Below are 27,939 nucleotides of genomic sequence, written 5' to 3'. Positions count from 1 at the left end.
ATAATAGGGGACTAAGAGGACAGCCTTGTCGAGTACCTCGAAAAAGAGGAAAAAAAGGTGAGTTTAAAGAGTTAGTACGAACCGAGGCTACAGGGGAATGATATAACAGTTTAATCCAGGATATAAATTTCAAGCTAAAATTAAACATTTCAAGCACCTTAAGTAAATAAGGCCATTCTACTCTATCAAAAGCTTTCTCGGCATCTAAAGAAATAACACACTCAGGAACATTTTGTGAGGGAGTATAAACGATATTTAACAATGTACGAATATTATAAAAAGAGTAACGACCTTTAATAAAACCCGTTTGGTCTTCCGAAATAATAGAAGGAAGTACTTTTTCTAGTCTATTTGCTAATAACTTAGAAAAAACTTTAGAATCAACATTTAATAAAGATATTGGTCTATAAGATGCACATTGAGCAGGGTCTTTATCCTTCTTTAGTATTAAAGAAATTGATGCTCTATTAAAAGATTCAGGAAGTTTACCAAGTTTCAGAGAAGCCTCAAAAACCCTACAGAGCCAAGGGATCAATAAAGAAGCAAAACATTTATAAAATTCAACGGTAAACCCATCCGGGCCAGGAGCTTTCCCCAGATTCATAGAAAAAATAACATTCTTAATCTCATCCATAGTAATGGAAGTATCTAATAAAGAAGACATATCCTGTGAAATCTGAGGGAAGTCTAACTTATCTAAAAAATCATTCATATATTTAGAATCTCGAGGAGACTCTGATTGATATAAAGAAGAATAAAAATCACAAAAGGTTTGATTAATCCCCACATGATCCAGTATCAATCGATCATTTTGGTTATAAATCTGATTGATTTGAGATTTAACATAATTAGATTTCAATTGATTAGCCAGCAGCTTGCCAATTTTGTCACTGTGAACATAAAAGTCACTTCTTGTTTTCTTTAATTGGTTTACAATCGAGGACGAGAGTAGTAAACTATGTTCCATTTGAAGTTCAGTTCTTTGTTTGTATAACTCCTCAGAAGGAGCCATAACATATTTCTTATCAATTTCTTTAATCTTGTCCACAATTACCATCTCCTCCTGCTTCTGCTTCTTCCTCAAAGCAGCAGAATACGAGATAATCTGACCATGAATATAGGCTTTAAAAGTGTCCCAAAGAGTGTTAACCGAAATATCCTCTGTATGATTAATTGTAAAAAAAAGCTCAATCTGTTCATTCATAAAGTTAACAAAGTCCGAGTCCTGAAGCAACAGCGAATTAAAACGCCATTGTCTATTATTTGGTATATTGGCCATAATTTTAATAGAAAGCTTAAGTGGAGCATGATCCGAAATGGTTATAGAATCATAATCACATTTAATCACTAAAGGAATAAGACGAGAATCAATAAAAAAATAATCAATTCTTGAATAGGAATGATGAACATGTGAAAAGAAGGAAAAATCTTTTTCCTGAGGATGCAGAAAACGCCAAATGTCCGTCGACCCAGAATCAGAAAGGAAAAAGTTAATCAAATTTGCAGATTTATTAGGTAAGGTCCGTAAAGGAGCCGAACGGTCCAAAGCTGGAGACAAACAGGTATTAAGATCTCCGCCCCAGATCAATGAAAACTCGTTCAAATTCGGAAACTGATTAAACAATGATTTATAAAATTCCGGACAATCCATATTAGGAGCATAAACATTAACCAAAACTACTTTTTTATTAAATAGTAAACCACTAACCAATAAAAATCTACCATTCGGATCAGAAATAATATCCTGTTGTATAAAAGTAACTGAGGAATCTATAAAAATAGAGACGCCTCGAATCTTAGCATTGGAGTTCGAATGAAATTGTTGTTCCTTCCAGAATTTAAAAAAACGTAGTCTGTCCCCCCTCCGTACATGGGTCTCTTGTAAAAATAAAATTTGTGATTTAAGTCTCCGGAACACTTTAAAAACTTTTTTCCTTTTAATAGGATGATTAAGACCGTTAGTATTCCAGGAGACAAAATTAATAATAGACTCCATAAATCCACCCACAACGAGGAGGATTGACGATAGGCTCGACCCACGAACCCGGAGAGGAAACAGAACATACAAAAGATACCGGGAAAAAGGACGCAACCAGTACTTCAATAATGTATATAGCCCAAAGAGAAAAAAACTAAAACGTGAAGCCCCTCCCGCCACCCCCCACCCCAAGGCAAAATCTAAAGCAGACCCGCCCGAAAGAAGCAAGCGCTAAAACTACCCCCATGACTTCCGGTATACGCTCCCTAAAAAAAAGGTATAAATATGAAAAAGATCAGCTAATTGTAAAACAGTAAAAAAGTAAAAAAAAAGGTAACTCAATTAAAATACACAGACAACAGAACAAAAGCCAGAAAATATATATTAAAAAAAAAACCACAATAAACCCCAAACCCATGAATAAACACAACAAGAACAAGAAAAAATAAGATTATTGACATAAACTAGTTATAAAAAGCAAAACAAAATAAAATTTGAAAAAAACTACAAAATTTAAGGCCACACAGGAAATACGTAAGATAACAAAAAGGAAGTAACCACCCAGAATCCCCTGGGAAAAGAAAGAAATGACGCAGTTGAAAAGAAAGTTTAGCAACCATATTAAGAAATCAAAAATAAACTTTTCTGCCCAAATAGGGCACGAAAAAGTTAAAACCAACCAATTCACAGCCTCTGATCAACGGAGATAATTAAAAAAAAATAGCAATTAAGATGTTGAAGATGAAAATTGATCCAGATAACTCTGGGCATCCGATGGAGAATCAAAAAAACGAAGGGCTCCATCTGACATGCGAATCCTTAGACGTGCAGGGTACAGCAGCGCTGGTCTTAAATCCATCTTATAGAATTCCGACATCACAGATCTGTAGCGAACCCGTTGGTCCCAGATTGGTTTACTGAAATCTTCCACGAATCGGAACTTAAGATCCGAAAAATCAATGAAACCTTTAGATCGAGCGAATCGAAACAGTCTCTCCTTGTCTTGAAAGTAATGAAAACGTAAGATAACATGCCTAGGTCTATCTGACCTAGACGAGTATGATGGGATTCTGTGAACACGATCCAGTAGCGGTGGTTGGTCAGGAAATACAGTAGGGAATGCATCTTTTAAAAGTTGAGAAAAAAACTTCATGGGGTTGTTAGATTCAACAGCTTCACGCACCCCAATCATTCGTAAATTCTGCCGTCGCATTCTAGATTCCAAGTCAGTGTTTTTAAAAGTCAGAAAGTCAAGTTTCTTCTTCATTACATTAATTGTTTCTTCGATTTTCCCCATCTTAAGCTCACTTTGTTGCGCGGATTTTTGAAGATCAGATATAGCCGACTGATGTTCCGCAATAGATGTTTGCATCTTATCAATTGAATCGGCAATTTTCTGGAGATTAATTGAGATTTCCGTATGAATCAGGTCTTTAACAGAGTCTGCAATTTCCGTACGAATCATCTCCCTAACAGAGGTTGAAATTTCCCTCTGAATTAACTCCGATATAGCTTTCAAAGTCACCGGTGATTCAGTCGGAGGGAAATCCATACCTTTCGGTTTAACCGGAGGTTTACCATCCTGCCGTTTTTCCCGTTCTTAGACATAGCAGATCTAAGTATCATCCAGTTGTCGGAGAATTCAATTTAATTCAAAGTATTGTAAGAGTTGATGCCTTAATAGTTAATTAAAGTATAGCTGACCATAGAGAAAAAAACTCAGAGGTAATGGAGCGAGTCAAGAACGCGACTTCACTCCATGAGCGCTACCGGAAGTCCCCCTCTATCCCTGTTAAGACGGTGGGAAGATGGAGTGAGGGTGGATGTCCAGGAAATGGAGGAGATGTGGGTGAGTGCAGCATCAATGGTGGTGAAAGGGAAGCCCCGTTCTTTGAAGAAGGATGTCTTGTGTGCTGCAATGGAAAGCTTCATCCTGAGAGCAGATGAAGCTGAGATGAAAGATGCATATCCGTTGTCTACTTGGACTGCAGCTTCTCTATTAATGCAATGCTACATTTGTCATTCAGTTTTCTTTTTTTACCACTTTATTGCAATTATATATGGCATGATCTATTTAGATATCCAACAAAATAAAAAGCTTTTCTCTGTATCTCAGTATACGTGATAATAGTAAACCAAGGTTTCTTCTCAAGCTTGCAAATATTGCCACTATTTCAACTTGGAATCTTAACTCTTGGTTAGCATTCACTAATGACTTGAAATATTACAAAGATACAGACTGATTACCCAGGAGGAAAGTATGAATGACTTTAGGATGCAATGGTCAGAGAACTGACAACATAACATTCACCCAAGACTTGTGATTTGAAATATCAAGAGAGATTGCAAAGAAGGAGGGAAAATAAATTAAAAGTAAATGATGGGGAAAACTTTTTTAGAAATTGTATGATTTTGATTTATTTTTAGTAATGATTTTTTTTAAGTATGATTTTGAAAATAACGTTTTGCCTACCTCTTCACAGAGAGAGGTATGTGAGCTTATTGGACCACATTCCTCGCCATCTAATTAGTATGCACAATGAAATCATGATGCAACGGTTATTGGACAAGCAACTTGTTTTGGAGCTGTTTCTTTTCCAAAATGCTGTTGAGAAACTTAACAGGTAATTATTTTAATCAATGAATCTATCCAAAAATTTTGCTTTTATTGAGATGACAGGAGTAAGGGCTTTTCAAATGAACTACTAATTTCTAAATTGTAAAGAACTGATGGGTAGTTTTGACAAAACAACTAGATGCAGTACATTTGATGGCTCAAAATATTAGGTGTTTTTATTATTTAAACTCCTTGCACAGAATCACAGAGAAATCCCAAGCTTGACCTTTAGTTTCTCTGAACCAGGGTTATTTGGACTCTTGGATTGTAAAGTGGTGAAGTTAGCCAGAGATTGAACTCCAGGCCTGTAGATGTTGTGTACATACATCTACTGATGCTTCAGGACACATCTTCAGTGATGTTCCTGGAATCATGGGTGTTTCGGGTCTTTCAACATCATACATCCTCCTCCAGGTAACCCAGCCGGGGCTGATCAGACCCCAGCTTGTGTCCAGATGGCGAGCTATTTATGACTCCATGGCTCCCCTCTTTTGAGCCACAGCCATCTTGAGGCCCTCTCTGCCGCATCGGTGGTACTGCGAATGGCTCTCCTCTTCCTCTCTCCCTCGATGCCCAAAATGCTGAAGGCCCTAACTAAAGAACGGGCTATGAATCCCCTACAACCACCTCCACTGGGAGACACCTCGCTCTCCATCCAGCCTGCTGACAGTTGCTGACCAGCCCTGCGTACTTGGAGAGCTTCCTTTCAAAGGCCTCCTCCAAGCTATCTTCCCATGGGACTGTCAGCTCCAGCAGCACCACTTGCTTAATAGACTCAGACACTAGGACAATGTCTGGTCGCAGGGTGGTGGCTACGATATGGTTGGGGAACTTCAGCTGCCCTTCAAGGTCCACCAGCAGCTGCCAATCCCTTGCAGAGGTCAGAATGCCTGCAGATGTTCTTTTGGCAGGTATTGGCTGCTCCCCAGCTCTGACAAAGGCAATGGTCTGCTTGGAGGGTCGGGACCACTTCGCCCACTCAACTCCTGCGCTGACGGCTTCAGCGATGGTCTTCAGGACCTGATCATGCCTCCACCTGTACCGTCCCTCACCAAGCGCCCTTGCACAACCACTGAGGGTGTGCTCCAGAGTTCCTCGCTTGGAGCATAGTGGGCACGCAGATGACTCTGCCTTGCCCCATGTGTGCAGGTTTGATGGGCTTGGAAGCACATTGTACACTGCCTGGATGAGAAATTGGATGCGGTGTGGTTCGGCTTTCCAAAGATCAGCCCAGGTCACTTTCCTCTCAACCGCATTCTCCCATCTTGTCCAAGCTCCCTGTTGCTTCATTCCCACTGCCTTGCACGCTCTCATCTCCTCCACTACTGCTCTCACCTCCTCCTGAACTAGACGACGCCTTTCCTTCCCTCTGGTGTACATTTGGGGAGTTGGAAAGGATCCTAGCCCAGCTCGGCCTTGTGTGACCACTCCCACCAGCCTCCTGTGACGCAGCCTCGCCTCTGCCTCCTGAACAGCTTCCTTTGCCCTCCACTTCCTGCCAGTACTTACTTGGATCCCTGCTCTAGCCACCTTCGGGTCACTTGAGTCCCTATACTGTAGCACTTCTCTGGCTCTTGTTACCTTGAATTCTTCCTCCAAGGATTTGAAGGGCAGTTGCAGTTTGTTGTGGTGTCCATAGAGTGCGATGCTGCTCAGGCTCTTCGGCAGCCCCAGCCATCTCCTGAGGTGGTTGCTAACCCTCCTCGCTAAGGTTTCGACTGTCGAGATCGGAACTGCATAGACGAGGAGGGACTACAGGATTCTGGGAAGAATGTCATGCTGATACACCCAGGCTTTAAACTTCCCAGGTAGGCCAGACTTGTCCACAGATTTCAGCCAGCCATCCAACTCGGTGCAGGTTTCCTGAATGGATGTTGTGTCCCTTAAACAGCTGTCAAAAACTTTGCCTAAGCTCTTTACTGGCTTTTCTGTGATGGTTGGGATGGCTGTGCCTGCGATGCTGAACTGGAACTTGTTCTCCACCTTCCCTTTCCTCAGCACCATCGATCTTGATTTGGCAGGTTTGAAACGCATCCGGGCCCACTCCACCAGCTTTTCGAGCCCTGGCATGGCATTCTTCCCAGAATCCTGTGGCCCCTCCTCGTCTATGCAGTTCCGATCTCGACAGTCGAAACTGCAGAATCCTCCAGCAGCCTGGGACTGATTCTGTGGTGACTGAGATCATCCATGAATGCCCTGATAGGTGGTTGTCGTTGAGCGGAATTCATTCTGGGCCCTGTGCACTCTGGTTCAGCAGACTTAGTGAGCATGTTCATGGCTAGGGAGAACAGTGTCACTGAGATAGTGCACCCTGTGATGATGCCGATCTCCACCTTGTGCCAGGTTGATGTAATTGCTCCTGAAGAGACCCTCATCCTGAAGTTGCTGTAATACTCAGTGATAAGGTCTCTGATTCTGCTGGGGACGTGATATTTGGTCAGTGTGAGCTGCACCAGCTTGTGCGGAATGGAGTCATATGCATTTGCCAGGTCGAGCCACAACACTGACAGGTTGCCCTTGTTCTCTCTGGCCTCCCTGATGAGCTGTGTCACCACACCGATGTGCTCCAGACAGCCCGGCATCCCTGAAATGCCACCCTTCTGGACTGATGTATCAATATAGGTGTTCTTTGCTAGGTAGGTGCACAACTGGTTGAAAACTGCACTGAAGAAGATCTTCACCTCGACACACAGCAGGGAGATAATGCGAAACTGATCTATCTGGGTGGCATTTTCCTCCTTCGGGATCCACACCCCTTCAGCCACTCTCCACTGTTCTGGGATCTTCCTCCTTCTCCAGAAGATTCTCAGGATCTTCCACAGACGCAGCAGGAGTTTGGGGCAGTTCTTGTACACTTTGTACGAGGTGTTGCTCGGTCCTGGAGCCGAGCTTGCCCTTGCTTTGTGGACGACCTCTCTGACTTCCTTTAGTTGCAGCTCTGACATGTCGAACTGCACATCCGGTTCAGGTGGGTCTATTAGGATGTTGCACTCTCCCAACTCCTGCTCTCTTTCAGGATCATTATATATCTTCTTCAGATGTTGGTCTCTGTCTTCCTGAGAACAGGCCAGTTACCCACTGCGCTTCTCCCCCAGCAACTCCTTGGTGAACTTGAAGGGGTTGGTGATAAAGGCAGCAAGTTTTTGAGCCCTTTCACGACACCGCCTCCGATGCCACTCTGCTCGGCGGAGGACCCCGATCTTCTTTCGTAGTATGCACATCAGCTGGGCCAAGCCAATGCGCTCCTCTTCTCCTGCCTCCTTGTATTGGGACTTCAGCAAAGAGAGGGCGAAAATTGGACTCCATTGTGATTTGCCTGCATTGTATTTGAAGAACATTTTCATTTACATACATTATAACATGTACAGTATAAGCATCATGAGTGTGATCCACTAGAGAGCAATAGCCAAAAGGAATCTGTGCCTGCAGGGTGTGAAAAAAGGGGAAAAGGCTGGTGGATAAGCATTAAGAAAGATTAAGAAACACTCAGTTTCTATAGCTAAGATGCAGTCATATTACTGTGGGAAAAGAGCTTTCTTCAGAAGAGGTACTAAGTACTGATCAATTGTAGATTATCATAAATCCGGACATTGTGTTACCATTGAGAGTCCTTTGCTGTTGATGGTCCAACAATGCCCAATGAATTTTGTTATTACAGAGAAGTCTGTGGATGATAATGTCCTTTTAAGAACTGATTACAAAGACTGCATATTGTTGGCTACATGTTGGAGCCATGAGAATGTAATAACAGCATTTTAAGATAATTATGTAATTTCTCACTCTCTATCTCTTATTCCTAGTGAACTTGGTGAACTTCGAGAACGTGACCGCAAGGCAACAAAGATGATAGCGAAAACACAGGAGGAACTAAGTAATGCATTGATTGAAGCCCATAAAAATGCCAAGTGAGTCTTTAGTGATCTGACAGAAATACTCATATATTTGGTAGAAATGCAGCAAGAACCATGATTTGCTGCAAACTGGAAAATGGGATTTTAGTAAGGAAAATTGAGTCTCGATGAGACAAAATATGCCTCCAGGTTTCAGAAGCATTAAGGTAGAAGTAAACGCTATTGTGGAAATTTGAGTAAGGAGCCTTACTGATGGAAGGAAGACAGAGTTGGAAACAGCCCTAGTTCTATGGATCCCAACAACAGTGTGCCTCAATTTGGAGATAAGCTATTGGCGGCAAGGACGTGGAATTTATCGCAGGTATTAAGAATAGAGAATGTGTAATGTTTTGTCACTTCAAAACACCAAACTAATTAAAAGGAAATGTGAGTCTAGCTTATGTTTACTTTAACTGAGGTGCCCACGCATCACATGGTTATGTGATGACGTATGCAATTCACTTATTTTTACATATAACCATAATGAATTATATAAACAAAGAATGTTAATCAAAAATCAAACAATACATTTACAAGATTGCTCAAATATTGCTGGAATATTAAATATATAACACTCCTCCGTGCTTTGCTATACACTCCAACTCAATATAGATTACATCTCAACTATACACAGAATACTATATAATACAACTACTATACAGACATCTACAGCATAGTAAATTTTAAATTGTCCCATTCAGGCCTAAAGATTTAAGGGGAGGCTTTTTCACTCTTATGGGATAACACCTTTCTTGACAAGGGGGATCCCTCTGCTTGTCAGGTGAGACTTCTAGCTGTGAAAGAATCTCACATTCTGGGACCTCCTCTATGGTAGTTGTGGGAGCTGACTCTGGGGCTACAGGAAGTGGTTCTGACAGCTCTGGACACCTTTCTTGGCTAACATTTGAATCTGCTCTCCACAACTGATCAATGTGTTATTTCTAGATGACATCAGATGCAATCTCCACTGTGTAGGAGATTGGTCCAGTCCTGTCCTTAATCTTTCCAAGTACTCACTTTTGCTCATCTCTCTAGTCCCTTGCAGGACTGCTCATCCAGGAGTAAAACAACGAATCTCCTTGTTTGAGGAGCCCTCAATTTGTCCCAGCTGTTTGTCCTGCATACTCCTTCTGAGATTGGGTTTGAGGAGATCCAAGCGTGAGTGCAAGGGTTGACCCAGGAACAACAAAGCTGGTGAGCTGTTGGTTGTGGAGTGTGCTGCATTGTGATATGAAAGGAGGAGGTTGGCAGACTTCTGATTCAGTGTGTTTTGCTGACATTGCTCGCAGTGCATTCTTCACACTCTGGACAAAACTTTTCGCCAAGTATTTGTAGCTGGGTGATGTGGCACAGATGTAATTTGTCTTATTCCATTCAATTTCAGGAACGACTGAAACTGTTCTGCCACAAACTGTAATCCATTGTTACTGACTATATGTTCTGGAGCACCAGTCCTTGAGAAGATGCTTCTCAACACATCAACAGTGTGCGAGGTTGTAGTGAAGGCTATTGGGTGGTTGCATCCACTACTACCTAGAAATTTGTGCCCATGAATGGTCTGGTAAAATCTACATGAATTCTCCTCCAGGGTAATGCAGGCCATTCCAGGGATGGAGAGACACTGCTCTTGGTATCTTCTGGAAGTGTTAGCATTCCGAATGGTGCATGGCAAACCGTTTGATCTACTGATTTATCCTAGGCCATCAGATAAAGCTTCGAGCCAATGCTTTCATTTTAACCATGCCTAGATGACCAGTATGTAGCTCCTCCAACACTGTAGCTTCAGCTTGGATGTTACAATAACTCAATCCCGACATAAGACAACCCCTGTCAAGGGCAAGTTCTTCCTTGAGCTGGTACCAATAAGGGAACTATTACTTATGCCACACATTCCAACCATTTTCGGTTACCGTGTAGACTTAATACAGTGTGGGGTCTTTTCTGGTTTCCCTTTGGATCAACTCTGCCACAATAGGCAGACTTTCATTTTGCATTAGGGAGAATACATGGAGAGGAATGTCCTCTTTTGTAAATTTTTCCAGTATTTCCTTTTTCAACAGTAAACAGGACAATCCATCAGCTTTTTCATGATTAGTTGTCCTCTTGAATTTGATCCTATAATTGTTCCCTTAAAGAAACAAAGCCCACCTCTGCATTCATGCTGCTACTGTTAGTGAAGCACTCTTCTGTGGATTGAAAATGGACACGTTTTTGATGATCAATAATGAGGGTAAGCTCGCTACCATGGAGGTACCGATTGAAATGTTTTACACCCCAAACCAGACTCAAGGCCTGTCTGTCAATTTGTCTGTAACTTTTCTCTGCAGCAGTAAGGGAATGTGATGCAAAGGCTTTGGGGCATTCACTTCTATCATTTTTAACATGTGATATGACTGCACCTATACCATAAGGCGAGGCATCACAGGCAAGCTTCATTGGACAATATGGATCATAATGTGTGAATGCAGTGTCTGAAGTCACCATTTTCTTTACCTTTTGGAAAGCCACTTCACACTTCTTTGTCCATTGCCATTTGTTCCTGATCCGTTGCATTGAGTCAAGGGGTTGAATTCAAGCTGTTATAGTAATTGACAAATCTTAAAAAGGACTGCAACTGTGACATGTTCTTTGGCCTTCAGACATTCACCACTACTTGAGTTTCCTTAGCACACATATGTAATGCTTATGCATCAATGGTGTGACCACAGTAAGTGATGCTTAGTTCAAAGAATTCACACTTGTTGCATAATGCTCTAAGCCCATAACCTTCTAATCTTCTTAACACTGTCTTGAGATTTTTTAGATGTTCTTTGTCATCCTGACCAGTAACAGTGATGTCATCCAGGTAACACTGAGTATTGCAGAACCTGGTCCATAGCTTTCTGCCAGAGTGCAGGTGCAGATGCTATTCCAAAAATAAGCCTATTATAGCAATAAAGAGCTTTGTAATATTTATAGTGAGAACCACTTTGGACTCTTCTTCCATCTCCATCTGTAGGTAGGCCTCAGCTGAGTCCACTTTGCTGAAGTGTTTTCCTCCAGAAAGGTTTACAAAGATATCCTCTATCCTGTGTAGAAGGCCTTGATTTACTTTCAGTACTGGATTGATGGTGACCTTAAAATCACAACAGATCCTAATAGACCTATCCTTCTTTGCTTCTTGGATAACTGCTATGCCCATGGGTTCCACCCAACTTTAGAAAGAATTCCGTTAGCCTGCATGCCAACTAGCTCACTGGCTACTTTATCACAGGTGGTATAAGGAACCGGAAGGGCTTTGTAAACTTAGGTGTGGCATTTTCATTTTAACAATACTCTTGATATGTTTGAGTTTTCCAGTGCCATACTTGAATACTGCTGTGACATCATCCAGTACTTTTTAAAATTCGCTTTCAGTTGATTCTATTGCAAGGGATATGGCATGCAAATAATGGATGGGTCTCCAATCAATTTGTAATTGTCTTAGCCAATCATATCCCCACAATGCTGGCCCTCCTGTTTTTAACCACATACAAGCCCAATGTGGCCTGTTAGTCATTCCAACAGGAGTTATCTTCCCTCCAGTATAAATTCCTAATTGGATGTCTGCAGGCTTCAGTTTGGTATAAAGGTTTCCCCTGCCAACCGAAGGTAGAGCGTTCCTATGAAACGGTTCGTAAGCCAGAATGTTGTAAAGCGAAGAAGCAACTACCATTTATTTATATGGAAAAAATTTGTGAGTGTTCGCAGACCCAAAAATAACCTACCAAATCATGCCAAATAACACATAAAACCTAAAATAACAGTAACATATAGTAAAAGCAGGAATAATATGATAAATACACAGCCTATATAAGTTAGAAATACTTCTCTACAACAATTGCCAGCACTGTTTTCCGTAGCAGAAATCTCATGCAAGCGCTCTTGGCAAAACATGGCGCAAGCGCTCTCGGCAGAAAATCTCACGCAAGCGCTCTTGGCAAAACACTCTCCAGTAACCTTTAAGCTATGAAGCTGCCAAATCATACCAAATAACACATAAAATACACAGCCTATATAAAGTAGAAATAATATATGTACAATGTAGTATCACTTACTGGAATTAGGAAGTCAGCGCCGAGCACACTGATGATGGTGTGTTAGGCTGAGTCATCGGAGGTTGGGGTGGTGCAGTGACCCCCACCCTCCAGGCAGCGAACTGATACCGATCCGCGAAGCATGCAGGGGTACAGTGGTAGCCGGGAAGCACCCAGCACATCTTTAAGAAAAAAGCCAAAATAAACAAGCTAATTAATTAGGTGCAGCCGGGCACGTAAATGTCGGCCCAGATCAGAGGCAATTGCCGATTACATAGACCAAGTGAAATTGGCGGTCGCTTCTGATCTGGGCTGACATTTACATGCTGGGCGGCACCTAATTAATTAGCTTGTTTATTTCGGCCTTTTTCTTAAAGACGTGCTGGGTGCCTCCTGGCTACTGCTGCATTCTCTGCGAATCAGTATCTGTCCGTGGCCGGGGGGGGGGGTGGGGTTGGGACCACTGGGGTGTCATCTCATCATCGATCAGGGCAGGCAGGTCATCTTCTTCTATGTCTGCCTGCCTCGATGTCGAAGTTTGAGGTTCGTCGTCTGCTGTGGCTGATAAAGTCGTACTTTATCATTGCAGCGAAAATCTCATGCAGTCGCCTCACGTTCAGTTCCTGGACGACTTCACTTTTGGTCCATTCGCTACTGCATTCGGTTTTGATTGTTATCCTTTCTTCTTCCAATTGCTTCAGCTCTTCATCTATCAGTTCTTGGTCATGGGATGCCAATACCTCTTCAACATCATCTTCATCAACTTCCACAAGCCAAACTCACTTCGTCCTTGCTTCGTTCACCACGATCGAAATGCTTAATTATGTCTAGTTTTACGCTAAGTGCAACACCCTTATGAGTTCTTTTAGGCTTTTCTGATACCTTAGGACTCATCTTGCAAACGGCTGCTCACAGGCTCGTGTTTAAGCAATGCCGTCGAGAATACCGTTCCAAATCCGGAGGAGAGCAGCTGTTCGGGACACGCGCTGCCTTTTTTTTCACGCGCTGCTTTTTTCGTAACAGTAAAAACACCTTCTGTTAGCAAAAACAGGGAACTAATGTAGGTCTTTCGTAACAGCGAGGTTTCATAAAGCGAACGTTCGAAAAGCGGGTGACACCTGTACTTGAAATGCTGTTCAAACTCACTTTTTGGAGTGATTGAAACAGGAGCATCATCATCCAATTCCATTTTAATTGATTTGCCATTCACTTCTGATGTAAGCTATATGGTTTGTCTATTGTTAGTTTTCACAATGTAAATCTCAAGGCTACTCAGTCCTGTATCACTCACATTATTATCAGATTTTTCATTAACATAATACAGGTAAGTGCTCTTTTTGAAACTGCAATTTGACTTTTTATCTTTTTCTCTTCTCTGTGCAGTCCATTTATTTGTATCTGCCTGACAAGCTCTATTTCTATATCCTCCTTAGTTGCATTTTCTGCAAGTTTCACCTTCAAACCTGCATTGATCTGGTGTATGTGATTCCTACCCCAACGGTTTCACACTTTGTTCAGCCAGGCATGTTTTTGTTTAGACATTGCAGTTCTGTTCATGCTCACTTTCAATCCTGACTACAAGTCATTTGCATCTCTGGTTGCTGTTTCCATTGATACACCGACGAAAGATGTGCTGCATGTCAACAGTTAAGTGGTCACCTCGGGTTTATTTCAACACTTCCTTGCAATGTTTTGCAACTCCAGAAACTAACTGAAAGAAAAGCACTGGATCTGGAGAAAAAGCTCTACTTTTCTTTACTACGGCACCCACATATGCTGTGATGGCATGATGGTGTATGCTATTCATGTACTTTTTACATATAACCTGTAATGAATTAAGTAAATAACAAAGAATGCTTTATCAAACAATATATTTACAACATTACTCAGATATTAAATGCACTACATTTACCACTCCCACAAGTGACTTCTCATCCTCACCTACCTAGTTCCTACATGATGGCTTCCTGAATTTGGGCCCTCATTCTCTATTGCATTCACGCTATCCTTAATTTACTGATCCACTGCTCCACCTGTTTCCAACATTCTGTCCTTCCTTAATGCCATTTACTCCTCAATATTCAGGCCCAAATTTACATTATCCTGCAACCATATCTGTGATAGCCCTGGGCAGTCCCAAACCTGGCTGTGAAACGAGGAGGGTTGGGCAATTGGCTAGCAATCCTATTCTTTAAAAACCCAGAGCCACAGAAACACCAACAGAAGCTCCAAAGGCCTCATCCCTGGGAGAGGAAGGATACACCAAGAAGATGGGCTACACCTGGGGACAACTTGAAAGGCTGGCCCAGGACGGAGGACTTTGGTGAGCTGCTGTCAGTGGCTATGCCCCTTCAGGGGTGATAGGCTTGACAAATTAACTAATATCTCTGCAATAGCCATTTAACCATATCCTTACTTATTTGTAAGCATGATGGTCACTGGTGTGTATATATGACAATTAGCCATGTATATATGGTTGATTAAAAGAGGTTTTCTTTACTGCATCGTCTTCAGAATACTTCAGAATGTGAGTAAAAGGAGAAGAGGTCATACATTGGTCAGAGTTCAAAGTTCAAAGTACATTTCTTATCTATACTATATAGAACCTCGTCATTCATCCTCTTTCAGGCAGCCACAAAACAAAGAAACACAATAGATGCAAGAAGTGCATCCAGCTGCAGCTTCTAACAAACCACGTTAAGGAGTTGGAGCTGGAACTGGATGAACTCGGGATCATTCAGGAGGCTGAGGGGGTGATAGATAGGACATGTAGAGAGGTAGTTACACCCAAGGCGCAGGACACAGGAGACTGTGTGTCAGTAAGGGGAAAGTGGCTGAGGAGCCTGTGTAGAGTACCACTGTGGCCATCCCTCTCAACAACAGGTATATCATTTTGGATACTGTTGTTGGGGGGAAATGACTGAACAGAGGAAAGTCACAGTGGTCAGTCTGCCTCCATGACTCGGAAGGGAAGGGGGAAGAAGAGGCATGTTCTGGTGATAGGGGATTTGTTAGTTAGAGGAACGGACAGGAGGTTCTGTGGGTGAGAACAAGATTCCCAGATAGTATGTTGCCTGCCGGGTGCCAGGGTCTGGGATATTTGAGACTGAGGCCTCAGCATTCTTAAGCGGGAGGGTGAACAGCCACAAGTTGTAGTCCATGTAGGTACCAGTGACATGGGTAGGACAAGTGATGAGATTTTGCATAGCGAGCTCGGGGAGTTAGGTGCTAACTTAGGACCTCCAGGGCTGTGATCTCAGGATTGCTACCCATGCCACGTGCTAGTGAGGCCAGAACTAGGAAGATTATACAGTTTAATACATGGCTAAGGAGTTGGTGTAGGAAGGAAGGTGTAAGATTTTTGGATCACTGGGCTGGGCTCTCTTCCAGAGTAGGTGGGACTTGTATAGAAGGGATGTTTTGCACCTGAACTGGAGGGAGACTAATATCCCAGCAGGAAGGTTTGTTAATACTGCACAGTGGGGTTTAAACTAGAGTTGCAGGGGGATGGGAACCAAAGTGCCAGGACAGTTAGTGGAGAGTTTGTGAAGGCAGATGTTGGTAAGACCTCAGACAAAGTTAGGAATCAAAAGGGTAAGCATGGTGTAACTAGTATCCCGAGCTGCATATATTTCAATGCAAGAAGTATCGTAGGAAAGGCAGATAATTTCTGCTGAGTTTGAGGTAACTGGTTTACAGACAGAGGCAATGTGTAGTGAGGAGAGGCTGTTGATTGGTCAAAATTGCAGTCAACAGGATGAGTTACAACATAAAAGACGGACAAAATTGAAAAGGGTGAATACAGGATTGAAGTTGTATTTGAATGTGCGGTATGCAGAATAAGGTAGATGAACTTGCAGCACAGTTTCAGATCAGCGGGCATGATGTTGTAGGCATCACTGAATCATGGCTGAAAAAAGATTATAGCTGGGAGCTTAATATCCAAGGATACACATTGTATTGAAAGGACTGGCAGGAAGGCAGAGGGCGTGGCATTGCTCTGTTGTTAAAAAATGAAATCAAATCATTAGAAAGAGGTGAGATAGGGTTGGAAGGAGTTGAATCACACTGATAGAGCTAAGGAACTGCAAGAGTAAAAATACCCTGATGGGAGTTGTATACAGACCCCTAAATAGTAGTAAGGATGTGGCCTACAAATTATAATGGTAGATAGAAAATGCATGCCAAAAGGGCAATGTTACAGTAGTAATGGGGGACTTCAATATGCACGTAAATTGGGAAAATCAAGTTGGTTCTGCATTCCCAGAGGGGGTATTTCTAGAGTGTCTATGAGATAGCTTTTCAGAGCAGCTTGTGGTTGAGCCCACTAAAAGATCAGCTATTCTGGATTGGGTGTAGTGCAATGAACCAGAATTGATTAGAGAGCTTGAGGTAAAAGAACCGTAAGGGCAAAGCAATCATAATATGATCAAATTCACCCTGAAATTTGAGAAGGAGAAGCTAAAAGGAGAATCAGTATTACAGTGGAGTAAAGGGAGTTACAGAGGCATGAGAAGGAGTTGGCCAGAATGGAAAAGAACACTGGCAGGGATGATGACAGAGCAGACGCCGGGCTGGAAGCAATTTGGAAGGCACAAGATATATACAGTGCCTATAAAAAGTATTCACCCCCCCCCCTGAAAGTTTTCATGTTTTATAGTTTTACAACATTGAATCACAGTGGGTTTAATTTGGGTTTTTTAACACTGATCAACAGAAAAAGACCCTTTCGTGTCAAAATGAAAACAGATCTATACAAAGTGATCTAAATTAATTACAAATATAAAATGCAAAATAGTAGTTTGCTTAAGTATTCACCCCCTTCAAGTCCGTATTTAGTAGATGCACCTTTGGTAGCAATTATAGCCTTGGGTCTGTATGGATAGGTCTCTACCAGTTTTGCACATCTGGACACTGCAATTTTTCCCCATTCTTCTTCACAAAACTGCTTAAGGTCTGTCAAGTTGCATGGGGATTGTGAGTGAACAGCCCTTTTCAAGTCCAGCCACAAATTCTCAATTGGATTGAGGTCTGGACTCTGACTCCAGAACATTAACTTTGCTGTTTTTAAGCTTTGGCTTTATGCTTGGGGTCATTGTCTCACTGGAAAACAAGTCATCTCCCAAGTCACAGTTCTCTTTCAGACTGTATCAGGCAGTCAAGCATCTCCACAGCATGATGCAGCCACCATTATGCTTCACGGTAGGGATGGTGTGTGTTTGATGGTATGCGGTGTTTGGCTTACACCAAATAGCATTTAGTCTAATGGCCAAAAAGCTCAAATTTGGTTTCCTCAAACTATAGAATCTTCTTCCAGCTGACTTCAGTCTCCCACATACCTTCTGGCAAACTCTAGCTGAGATTTCATGTGAGTTTTTTTCAACAGTGGCTTTCTCTTTGCCACTCTCCCTTAAAGCTATGACTGGTGAAGCCCCTGGGCAACAATTGTTGTATGTGCAGTCTTTCCCATCTCAGGCGCTGAAGCTTGTAACCCCTCCAGAGTTGCCATAGGTCTCTTGGTGGCCTCCAGCATTAGTCCCATTCTTGCATGGTCCTTTGATTTTTGAGGATGGCCTCCTCTAGGCAGATTTACTAGCTGTGCTGTATTCTTTCCATTTCTTGATGATTGACTTAACTGTACTCCAAGGGATATTCAGTGACTTGGAAATTTTCTTGTATCCATCTCCTGACTTGTACTTTTCAAGAACCTTTTCGCAGAATTGCTTGGAGAGTTCTTCATCTTCATGGTGTAGTTTTTTCCAGGATACTGACTCACCAGCAGTTGGATCTTCCAGATACAGGTGTATTTTTACCACAACCAATTGAAACGCCTTGACTATACATGGAGATTTTTCATTTAACTGATTATGTGATTTCTAAAACCAATTGACTGCACCAGTGATGATTTGGTGTGTCATATTAAAGGTAGTAAATACTTATGAAATCAATTATTTTGTGTTTTACATTTGTAATTAATTTAGATCGCTTTGTAGAGATCTGTTTTCACTTTGACACAAAAGGATCTTTTTTCTGTTGATCAGAGCCAAAAAAAGGCCAAATTAAATCCACAGTGATTCAGTGTTGTAAAACAATAAAACATGAAAACTTCGAAAGGGGGTGAATACTTTTTATAGGCATTATACATCCCAAAGAGGAAGAAGTATCCTAAAGGAAAGATGACACAACCATGGCTAACAAGAGAAGTCAAAGCCAATATATAAGCCAAAGAGAGGGCATATAATAGAGCAAAAATTAATGGGAAGTTAGAGGATTGGGAAACTTTTTTAAACCAACAGAAGGCAACTGAAAAAGTCATTAAGTCACAATGGAATTGATGGTTTTATCGCAAAATTTTCAGATGATATGAAGATAGTTGGAAGGGCAGGTGATTTTGAGGATGTAGAGAGGCTATAGAAGGACTTGAATTAGGAGAATATGCAAAGAAATAGCAGATGGAATACAGTTTTGGGAAGAAGCAATGAAAGGACTGAAATTTTTCTTAAAGAGGGAAAAAAAAATAACTGAGGTGCATAGGGACTAGGGAGTCCTTTTGCAGAATTCTCTAAAGGTTAATTTGCAGGTTGAGTTTGTGTCGTGTTAGCATTCATTTCAAGAGGACTAGAATATAAAAGCAAATACGTAATGTTGAGAATTCATAAAGCACTGGTGAGGCCTCACTTGGAGTATTGTGAGCAGTTTTAGGCACCTTATCTTCAAAAGGATATGCTGAAACTGGAGAGGGTTCAAAGGAGTTCTTGAATATGATTCAGGATCAAATAGCTTGTCATGAAAAGCTCTGGGCCTGTATTCATTGGAATTCAGAAGATTGAGGGGTGACCTCATTAAAGCCTATTGAATGGGGAAAGACCTTGATAGACCTTGAAAGACCTTGAATGTTGAGAGGTTGTTTCCTCTGGTGGGAGAGTCTAAGACCAGAGGACACAGCCTCAGAATAAAGGGGCATTCTTTTAGAATGCAGTTGAGGAGGTATTTCTTTAGTGAGAGTAGTGAATGTGTGGAATACTTTGCTACAGGCAGCTGTGGAGGCCAAGTCTTTATGTATATTTAAGGCAGAGGTTGATAGATTCTTGATTGGTCAGGGCATGAAGGAATTTGGGAAAAGGCAGAAGATTGGAGCTGTGGAAAATTGGATCAGGCATGATGAAATGGTGGAGCAGACATGATGGGTCGAATGGCCTAGTTCTGCTCCTATATCTTATGGTCTTATAACCCATTTAAAAAACCCACATGGCAAAGATTGTCATATATCCACTGTGCAGAAAAAAAACAATTCGTGCAAACAGTAAAAAGTAAACAATTAGCACAGAACATGAATCACAGAGTCCCAGAAAGTGAGTCCACAGCCAAGAGTTGTGAAAGACTTGAACTGCACGTGTATGTAATGAGAGCAGTATAACTCATCTCCTTCTATCTTAGGCCGTGAACTTATTAATCTCCCCTGCTGTGGATCACTTCTACAAAGAAGGGATCCGTATGCTCCACGACCGCTGGACTAAGTGTGTAGTAAGCACAAAATACTCTGCAGATGCTGGGGTCAAAGCAACACTCACAACATGCTGGAGGAACTCAGCAGGTCGGGCAGCATCCGTGGAAAAGATCGGTCGACGTTTCGGGCCGGAACCCTTCGTCAGGACTGTAGAGGGAAGGGGCAGAGGCCCTGTAAAGAAGGTGGGGGAAGGGTGGGAAGGAGAAGGCTGGTCAGTTCCAGGTGAAAAACCAGTAAGGGGAAAGATAAAGGGGTGGGGGAGGGGAAGCAGGGAGGTGATAGGCAGGAAAGGTGAAGAAGGAATAGGGGAAAACACAATGGGTAGTAGAAGGAGGCGGAACCAAGAGGGAGGTGGTAGGCAGCTGGGGGAGGGGGCAGAGTGACATAGGGATAAAGGAAGGGAGGGGGAGGGAATTACCGGAAGTTGGAGAATTCTATGTTCATACCAAGGGGCTGGAGGCTATCTAGACGGTATGTGAGGTGTTGCTCCTCCAACCTGAGCTTAGCCTCATCATGGCAGTAGAGGAGGCCATGTATGGACATATCTGAATGGGAGTGGAAAGCAGAGTTGAAGTGGGTGGTTACTGGGAGATCCTGTCTGTTTTGGCGGACGGAGCTGAGGTGCTCAACGAAGCGGTCCCCCATGGACTAAGTGTGTACATGCATGAGGGGACTATGCTGAAAAATAAATGTGCTTGGTGTTCTAAAATTGACTCCTTCTACCTTAGGCCATAAACTTATCAATTACCCCTTGTAAAACTTGTTGCTTCTGAACCAATTTATTAAGTGTACTAAGAACAAAACGGGAGATGAAGGAAAGAGTGAAAGACAAAGAGTCTAGTGGCAAGGAGGGAAGAACAAATGGGAGAGATAGACCCAATATGATCTGGTCCCCTTATACCAATTTGCTTACCCCTTAGACCAGATCACATTCTATTCCAATTCCATTGCTTAATTAGTAAGATAGCCTGTATTCAAATGATGTGATACCCACAACTGCTGTCACATTCTGAACAATTAAAAATATTGTGCATGGGGAAAATTGTTAGAAACAAGATGACAGCAAATAATATTGGAATAAGCATCATAATATCCAATAGTTATCGACTCTGCTTGCAGCCTTCTGGCTGGTTCAGATTGGTCACCGTAGCCCAGCAATATAGGTACTGAGTCAGAGGTTGTTAGCATATTAACCACAGTCCTTGTCAGGTACCACTTTTAGCTCACTAGCAGTGGCTAATGTGTATCCACTTACTTTTCCCTTCTACTTTTACTGCTGAGTTAGTAACCAACAGCACTTGATAAGGACCTTCCCGTTGAGACCCCAGTGGTTCATATGCGGTTTCTTGATCAGGACCCACTCGCCAGGAACCAATTGCATCTTCCTTCTGTTGGGTTACTCCCAGCGGCAGAAACCTGTTGAGAAGCAGATGCAATACATAATTTCACAGAGTAGTTAACTAAACTGTATGCCATTTTATGTACAGTATATCAGCCTTTCTGACCTCAAGGTCTTCTGAAAGTAACGTAGGACATCTTGTTACTACCTCGAGTAGAATTAGTTCAGTTTTCTTCTTTGCTCTGATGCTACACAAGACCATAGGAAAAGCTGTAGGCCATGGTACGCCTTCTTCATTCTACTTAGTCATTGTTTGATGGTTCTATTCATTTGTTCGAATTGTCCTGATGACTATGGGTGAATGTGGACAATGGAAAGACCATTCAATATTTAACAGTAGACATAATTCCTGACAAACATTCCCAATGAAATTGTTAGAATCAATGTGACACAGGTGGGGCAGGGGCCCTTAAATCTGATAGCTTCTCTGCTGCTTCAGAATTCGCTTTCTGGCATTTCATGCATTTTTCAAACATTTGTTGAGCTTGTGGTCTGAACTTTGGACTTCACCACCAGTGGAAGAATTTGTTGATCTTTTCCACTCACTGCATCCAAGGGAGTGTGTCTGCTGTGCCAGATAAGGAAGTAATGTAATTTGGAGCTACTAGTCTATTGCGAGAGACATATCTCCATTTTCCAGAGCCACATTTTCTGTGGAGAGCATTGAGCTAACTCCTGTGATACAGAGATAAACCTCATTTCCATAATTTCAGTTGCTGAGTTCACTGCTTATGTTCTCGGTACTTCTTTGACTTTTTAAAATTTCTTTTACTCATTCCCTTGCAGCCTCTTTTGCAATTACATCTGAGAATGGCTTTCCGTTGTAGTCATTTTGGAGTGGCTTTTGCATTTTAATACAGTAACTTCTGATGGAAGAAAGGAAAGGCAGAAAGGATACTGTCAGAACGAGCTATTCAAGTGCAAAAAGACTTGTTTGTTTGTTTTATTGACTAAACAAAAGCATTTGATAAAGTGAAGCACAATAAGTTATTTGAAATATTACAGGAAACTTTCTAGATTCGAAAGACCTCCGCCTGATCAGAAATCTGTACTGGGAACAAACTGCCGCTGTAAGAATAGATGGAAAAGTGAGTCAGTTTACGGAAATCAAGAGAGGCGTTAGACAAGGGTGTGTTTTCTTCCCTGATTTACTTAATGTGTACAGTGAAACAATATTACAAAAAATAAGAGACATCTTGGGAATCAAAGTTGGCAGTGAAAACGTCAATAATTTCAGATATGCGGATGACACTGTGTTAATTGTGTGTAGAAGAACTACAAAACTTAATTGATATAGTTGTTGAAGAAAGTGCAAAAATGGGTCTATCTATCAACTGCAAAAAGACAGAATGTATGGTGATATCCAAAAAGAAGGAGAATCCTAGCTGCAGGCTGAGAATAAACGGGGAAGACATAAAACAAATACAGAACTTTTGCTACTTAGGAAGCTGGGTGATATCAGATGGCAGGTGCTACATGAACATCAAAAGAAGAATAGGGATGGCAAAAGACACCTTTACGAGAATGAAGAGTATGCTGACCAATACTAAACTAGGCATGACAACCCGCCTCAGAGTACTGAAATGTTATGTTTATTCGGTTATGTTATATGGCTCAGAAAGTTGGACAATATCTAGAAATATGAAGAAATGAATTGAAGCAGCAGAGATGTGGCTTTGGAGAAGGATGCAAAGAATATCATGGATGAAACTAATATCTAACAGGGATGTTATGAACAGAGCGAACACAAAAAGAGAAATAATGTATGAGATCATTAAAAGGCAACGTAACTTCATTGGACATGTGATTAGGAAAGAGGAGTTTGAATGCATGGTAATTATGGGAAAGATTGGAGGAAAGAAAGCAAGAGGAAGACCAAGACAAATGATGGTGGAGACTGCAGCCAGAGAATTGGAAATGAATACCAATGAATTGATCCACTTAACCCGAAACAGGGGTGTGTGGACCATGGCAGTCAAAGCTCAAACTGGTCACGGCACCTGAAGATGATGATGAACTTCTGATGGCAACTGTATAATGTTCATGAATTCCTGTGCTAGCTGGCCATTCTTGATTGGGGCTCCTACAGCTGTAAGAAATCTCCTTTTCATTCATAAGTTTCCAAAATTACAAACAACCCCAAATGAATCAGTTAAGATATTATTTGATTTTCCTTCTGCTGTTGTAGAGTCTTTCAAATCTGCCTGTTGTGCAAAGTACCAGGAGCCATGCTTCCTGATGTCAGCACTTCAGTTTCAGCCCATGCAATCTTTGAATTCCTCCCTCAATTGTTGATGAGCAATCGGTGTACTGAACAGATCTGGATTCAATAAAGGTGTTTCCTTAGAATAATTTACATCTTAATGGCATGTTATTATCCTTGCATAGTCATGATCATCATAGTCTTAACAAAAATTCAGCACATTTATTCCCAATTAGTATGTTAACATATAAGCTGCTTGAATTTTCCTCTAGCAAGCAAGACAGCAAGAATGGGCTTAGTTATTTTTTTAAATTCAACAATACTTCCATTACATCTGAAATTGCTTGTTGAAACCATGTCATCAGATCAGGATCTCCCAACATTTGTGAGGTAGAGGATTGAACTTGTTGTTGAGCTTGTTTCTATTGTCCATCTTGTTTCTTCTGCCAGTCACTTCCAGCCCAATGCCCTCTTTTACACGACAAATGAGATTTTCTTTAGGGGGTTGGCCTTAGGGGTGCGACTTAGACTGGTATTGCTGTGTGCACACGGTGCATTCTAGTCCTGCTTTTTTTTTGTTGGTTAATGGGTGCTGGCTGCTGACTCACCTGCAATGTGACCCATGGTCAATAGGTATTGATCAACAGGTAATTGACCCACCTCTACTGATCTTATTTGGAATTTGATATCTCATTCTACTGCTTGGCTGCTTGCACTAGCTCACTATATGGATCACCAACTTCACTCCAATTCATTTTTGTGGGCTTCATCACTTTGGCAATATTTGGTTTCAAGCTATTCATCAATGTTGATTTCAAGGGACCATACATAGAGTCCTCTATGCTACCTTCATTTATTCTTGGAACCCCTAAGTAATTCAGCCACGCTGTCCTGTGGCGTTCCTTATATTCAGAAACATCCTCAGAAACCTTTTGCTTGCAGTCGACTACTTTCCTCCAATCAGTCTGTATTGGGGCCTGTTCTTCCAACCACCTCTTAAAAGCATCCCAGCCACCTAGTATCTTTTGTTTATTATCTCCCACGTTGTCATCAACTCTACGAGTCAAGTGTCTGATCTGCTGAGAAGACAACGCAGTGAGATTTGGATCCCATCATATGGGTGCAATTTATGTTTGTTCTTAATACATTGAAGCTCAGTCCAGGTGTTTAGGAGGTGGAATTTCTTTGGACCATTTGTCAGTCTTTTCTGATTCAGGTAGTTGGTGATAAACTATCTACCTCCATTCATAGGTTCCATCTTCAGACCGCATGTTTTCACTTCCTTGGTCTTTATTGGACATGGCTGCCAACTCTTTTGTTTCATCATTGACATCCTCACTTGAGTCGCCAGTGGTCACTGTAGAATCCATGTCATATTCATGTCACAATTCCCCGGAGTTTAGATGATGGTGCTGCCTTGGAGGACTGTCCATTGCAGGAGGTGTTTCCCAAGGAGAAGCGTCATTGGATGGACCATCGTCTTGAGGTCCCCACTGGGTTTTCTGATATTGCTTCAGTTTAGTTCAAAGTTCTATAGAATGCACTTTGATTTGATTACGCTTATTATGTTTTTTTCTCTTGTTGAGTTAATGTGACCTGGCTGGTGGCGTAGTGGCATCAGCGTCGGATCTGGGGATGAAAGGTCCCAGGTTCGAATCCAGCTTGCCGGCTCCCCTGCACTCTTTCCATCTGTGCAGGGTTACGAGCCGGTGATCTCTTTGGAAACTCACCCGGCAGAAGGCAATGGCAAACCACTGCTGTAACTTGCCTCATACGCAATTCCCCACTATGTCAGAGAGGCATGGAGGGAAATTGTCTGCTAACTGGAGAAACTCTGGATGCGATGTACCTTTCCTTTCCTTTTGAGTTAATGTATAGATTTTCTCTTTTGAACTTTTACTGTCTCTATCATGTTACCTTTGCAATTTATCACAGTTTTTCTCTTTCTATTTCCACTTGTTCGGACTGGCAACACCACCTTCCCCACAAGCTCTATCAGCAATTTGTTTACCAATAATTTTAAAAAAAAAATATTACTGTGAATGAGCAAAATTACACAAGATAGAAAATGCTGAAATGAAAAATTTCCTTCCATAACCGCCGTAGGCAGAAGGTAGTGATTAATTGACGAAGGGAATATTACAATGTAGCTCATAGTAAGTAGAGATAAGGCACCCGGCTTTTTGGTGCCTTAGTCTCTTTTTTTGTTATGGGTAAGTGTTCCTACCAGTAAAGGATGCTGATGCACTTGCCTGAACTAACCAACAGGATGAACACTAATGTGTTTCCTGATCTTTTATCATCTCTTTTTGTATAATGGTTTCTGTTTAACTTGAAGCTGCAAATATTAGTTTTGAAATTCCAGGAATTCCATTGCGCACTTAGATTCTACGTCATAATTCTTTCTGAAGGCATTATGACTAGTGGATAAGACAAAAACATATTCTTTTTTGTTTGCTAGCTCATGCTTTTATTTCTTAATCCTCTTTGCCAACATTCTTGCTCTAAACAAAGAAACTGACTGAAAAAATATAAAGGTTTTGGCAAAATGACCAAGTATTTTGCAAGATATTTTGTTGGCTGTAGGTCCCTTTCTCTGTCAGGAACCAGAAATTATATCACATTTGGAGCTGCTTCTTTAAAATTACTTCTATTTGAAATTCACAGCTAAAGGCTTTTATGATTAAGAGTTTAAGAAATGACTGATTTTTTCATGCCCTCAGTTTGCTGGATGAATATCACCAGTTATACGAACTACAGAGAAAAAGACTAATTGCCCAGATAGATACTTTAACCCAGGAGAAGGAGTGGTGGAGTGAAGCAAGCTATAGCCTCGCATTGAAGGTAATTTGTCATACTGCACTTTTGCATATTGTACTTTATTTGTAATAACCAGGTTGCTTCTCCTGCTCTTTCCTCAAAATACCTATATTTATATTTTGGCCCATAAGTCTATTTGCCTCTGTAGCTGGATGGACTGTAGCTTTGCATGTTCTCAATAATATATTTCATCAACGAATCAAACTACTGTATGAATGAATTCCGTTCCATTTCACATCTCACATTCCATTATGTTCATTGGTAATTCTATGTAATGTTACACATGAAATAATAGAAATGAGCCTCTTGAGCCTTTTCTGCTTGGTAGATTTGATTATTGCTGATTTGTGACCTAACTCCATATATCGACCTTTCCCCTCCATTCCCCTTTCTCTGATAAAAGTCTGCCTAGACCCCAGAAATGGCTCTAATATTTATTTGAAAAGGTCCTGCAAACATTATTAACTAGTTAGACAAAGCATTCCACAGTTCCACTTTATAAGCCTTGTGTTTTTCTCCCTCATTTTCCCGTTTAGGCACTAATTCCAGCTTCAATTCAAGCTGAAGATTCTAAAGCTTGCATTAGTTCTAAAAAAATATATAAAGGAATGGGCAGAGGTTTCTTGATGCTCAAGCCTATTTTACTATTTAATGAAATCATAGTTTCTTTGATCTAACTCCATTTCTTCAGCATACGCAACATAAATTTAATGTCCTTCTTAGTGTGGTGTGCTCACAGAGTTGTATAACTAACATACAATTGCTTACTTACTATTGTAATGTTTTAATTTTAAATAAAACTGCATTATTAGCAAGTCATAGTTTTGTACAGCATGGAAATATGTCAACAACAGGAATTCTGCAGATGCTGGAAATTCAAGCAACTTTGATGGAAATATGTCCTTTGGTTCACCACATCCGTGCCAACCTTCTCCCCATCTGCACTAATCCACCCCTGGTTGCATTAGGGCTATATTCTTTGCTACCTTGCATATTCAAATGCCTGAATAAATATCTCTTAAACAGAGTGATTTTTAAAAAAAATCTGACTCCACCACCTCTTCTGGCATTCAGGCATCAACTAATCGCTGCAGGGGATAAAAAGAAACTTTCCCTCAGTTTCCTCTTTATACTCCCCTTAAATTTCTATTCTCTTTTCTTTTGATCCCCTTACCAGGGGAAAAAGGATTCTGTCTACCCTTTCTTTAATAATTTAATCTTTAGGATTACCTTTAATTTTTGTATGCTTCTTATTATTTTATAAACTTCTACCAGATCAATCCTCAGCCTTCTTCATTCCAGGAAAAACAAACCTAAGCTATCCAGTTTATCCTCGTAATGAAAGTCCTCCAGTCGAGGCAATATTCAGGTGAATCTCCTCTGCAGTCTCCTCAGTACAACTACATCCTTCCTATAGATTGGTGACCAGAAAGGCACACAATGCTCTAAGTCTGATGTATCTTTTGTTAG

General features: G+C 41.3%; 1 protein-coding gene across 1 annotated transcript in view; it reads left to right on the top strand.

The window, feature by feature from the left end:
- axdnd1 (axonemal dynein light chain domain containing 1) overlaps positions 1-27,939 on the top strand; it is a 170,616-nt gene that overhangs the window by 57,321 nt on the left and 85,356 nt on the right. Inside the window, exons 10-12 of the mRNA XM_063063999.1 lie at positions 4,462-4,602; positions 8,396-8,500; positions 26,373-26,493. Of these exons, the coding sequence (XP_062920069.1) occupies positions 4,462-4,602; positions 8,396-8,500; positions 26,373-26,493 (367 nt within the window). The remainder of the gene's footprint in view (positions 1-4,461; positions 4,603-8,395; positions 8,501-26,372; positions 26,494-27,939) is intronic.

The sequence above is a fragment of the Mobula hypostoma genome, chromosome 12 (assembly GCF_963921235.1).
Source record: "Mobula hypostoma chromosome 12, sMobHyp1.1, whole genome shotgun sequence".
Classification (NCBI taxonomy): domain Eukaryota; kingdom Metazoa; phylum Chordata; class Chondrichthyes; order Myliobatiformes; family Myliobatidae; genus Mobula; species Mobula hypostoma.
This window is presented reverse-complemented; position numbering and strand designations above follow the sequence as displayed.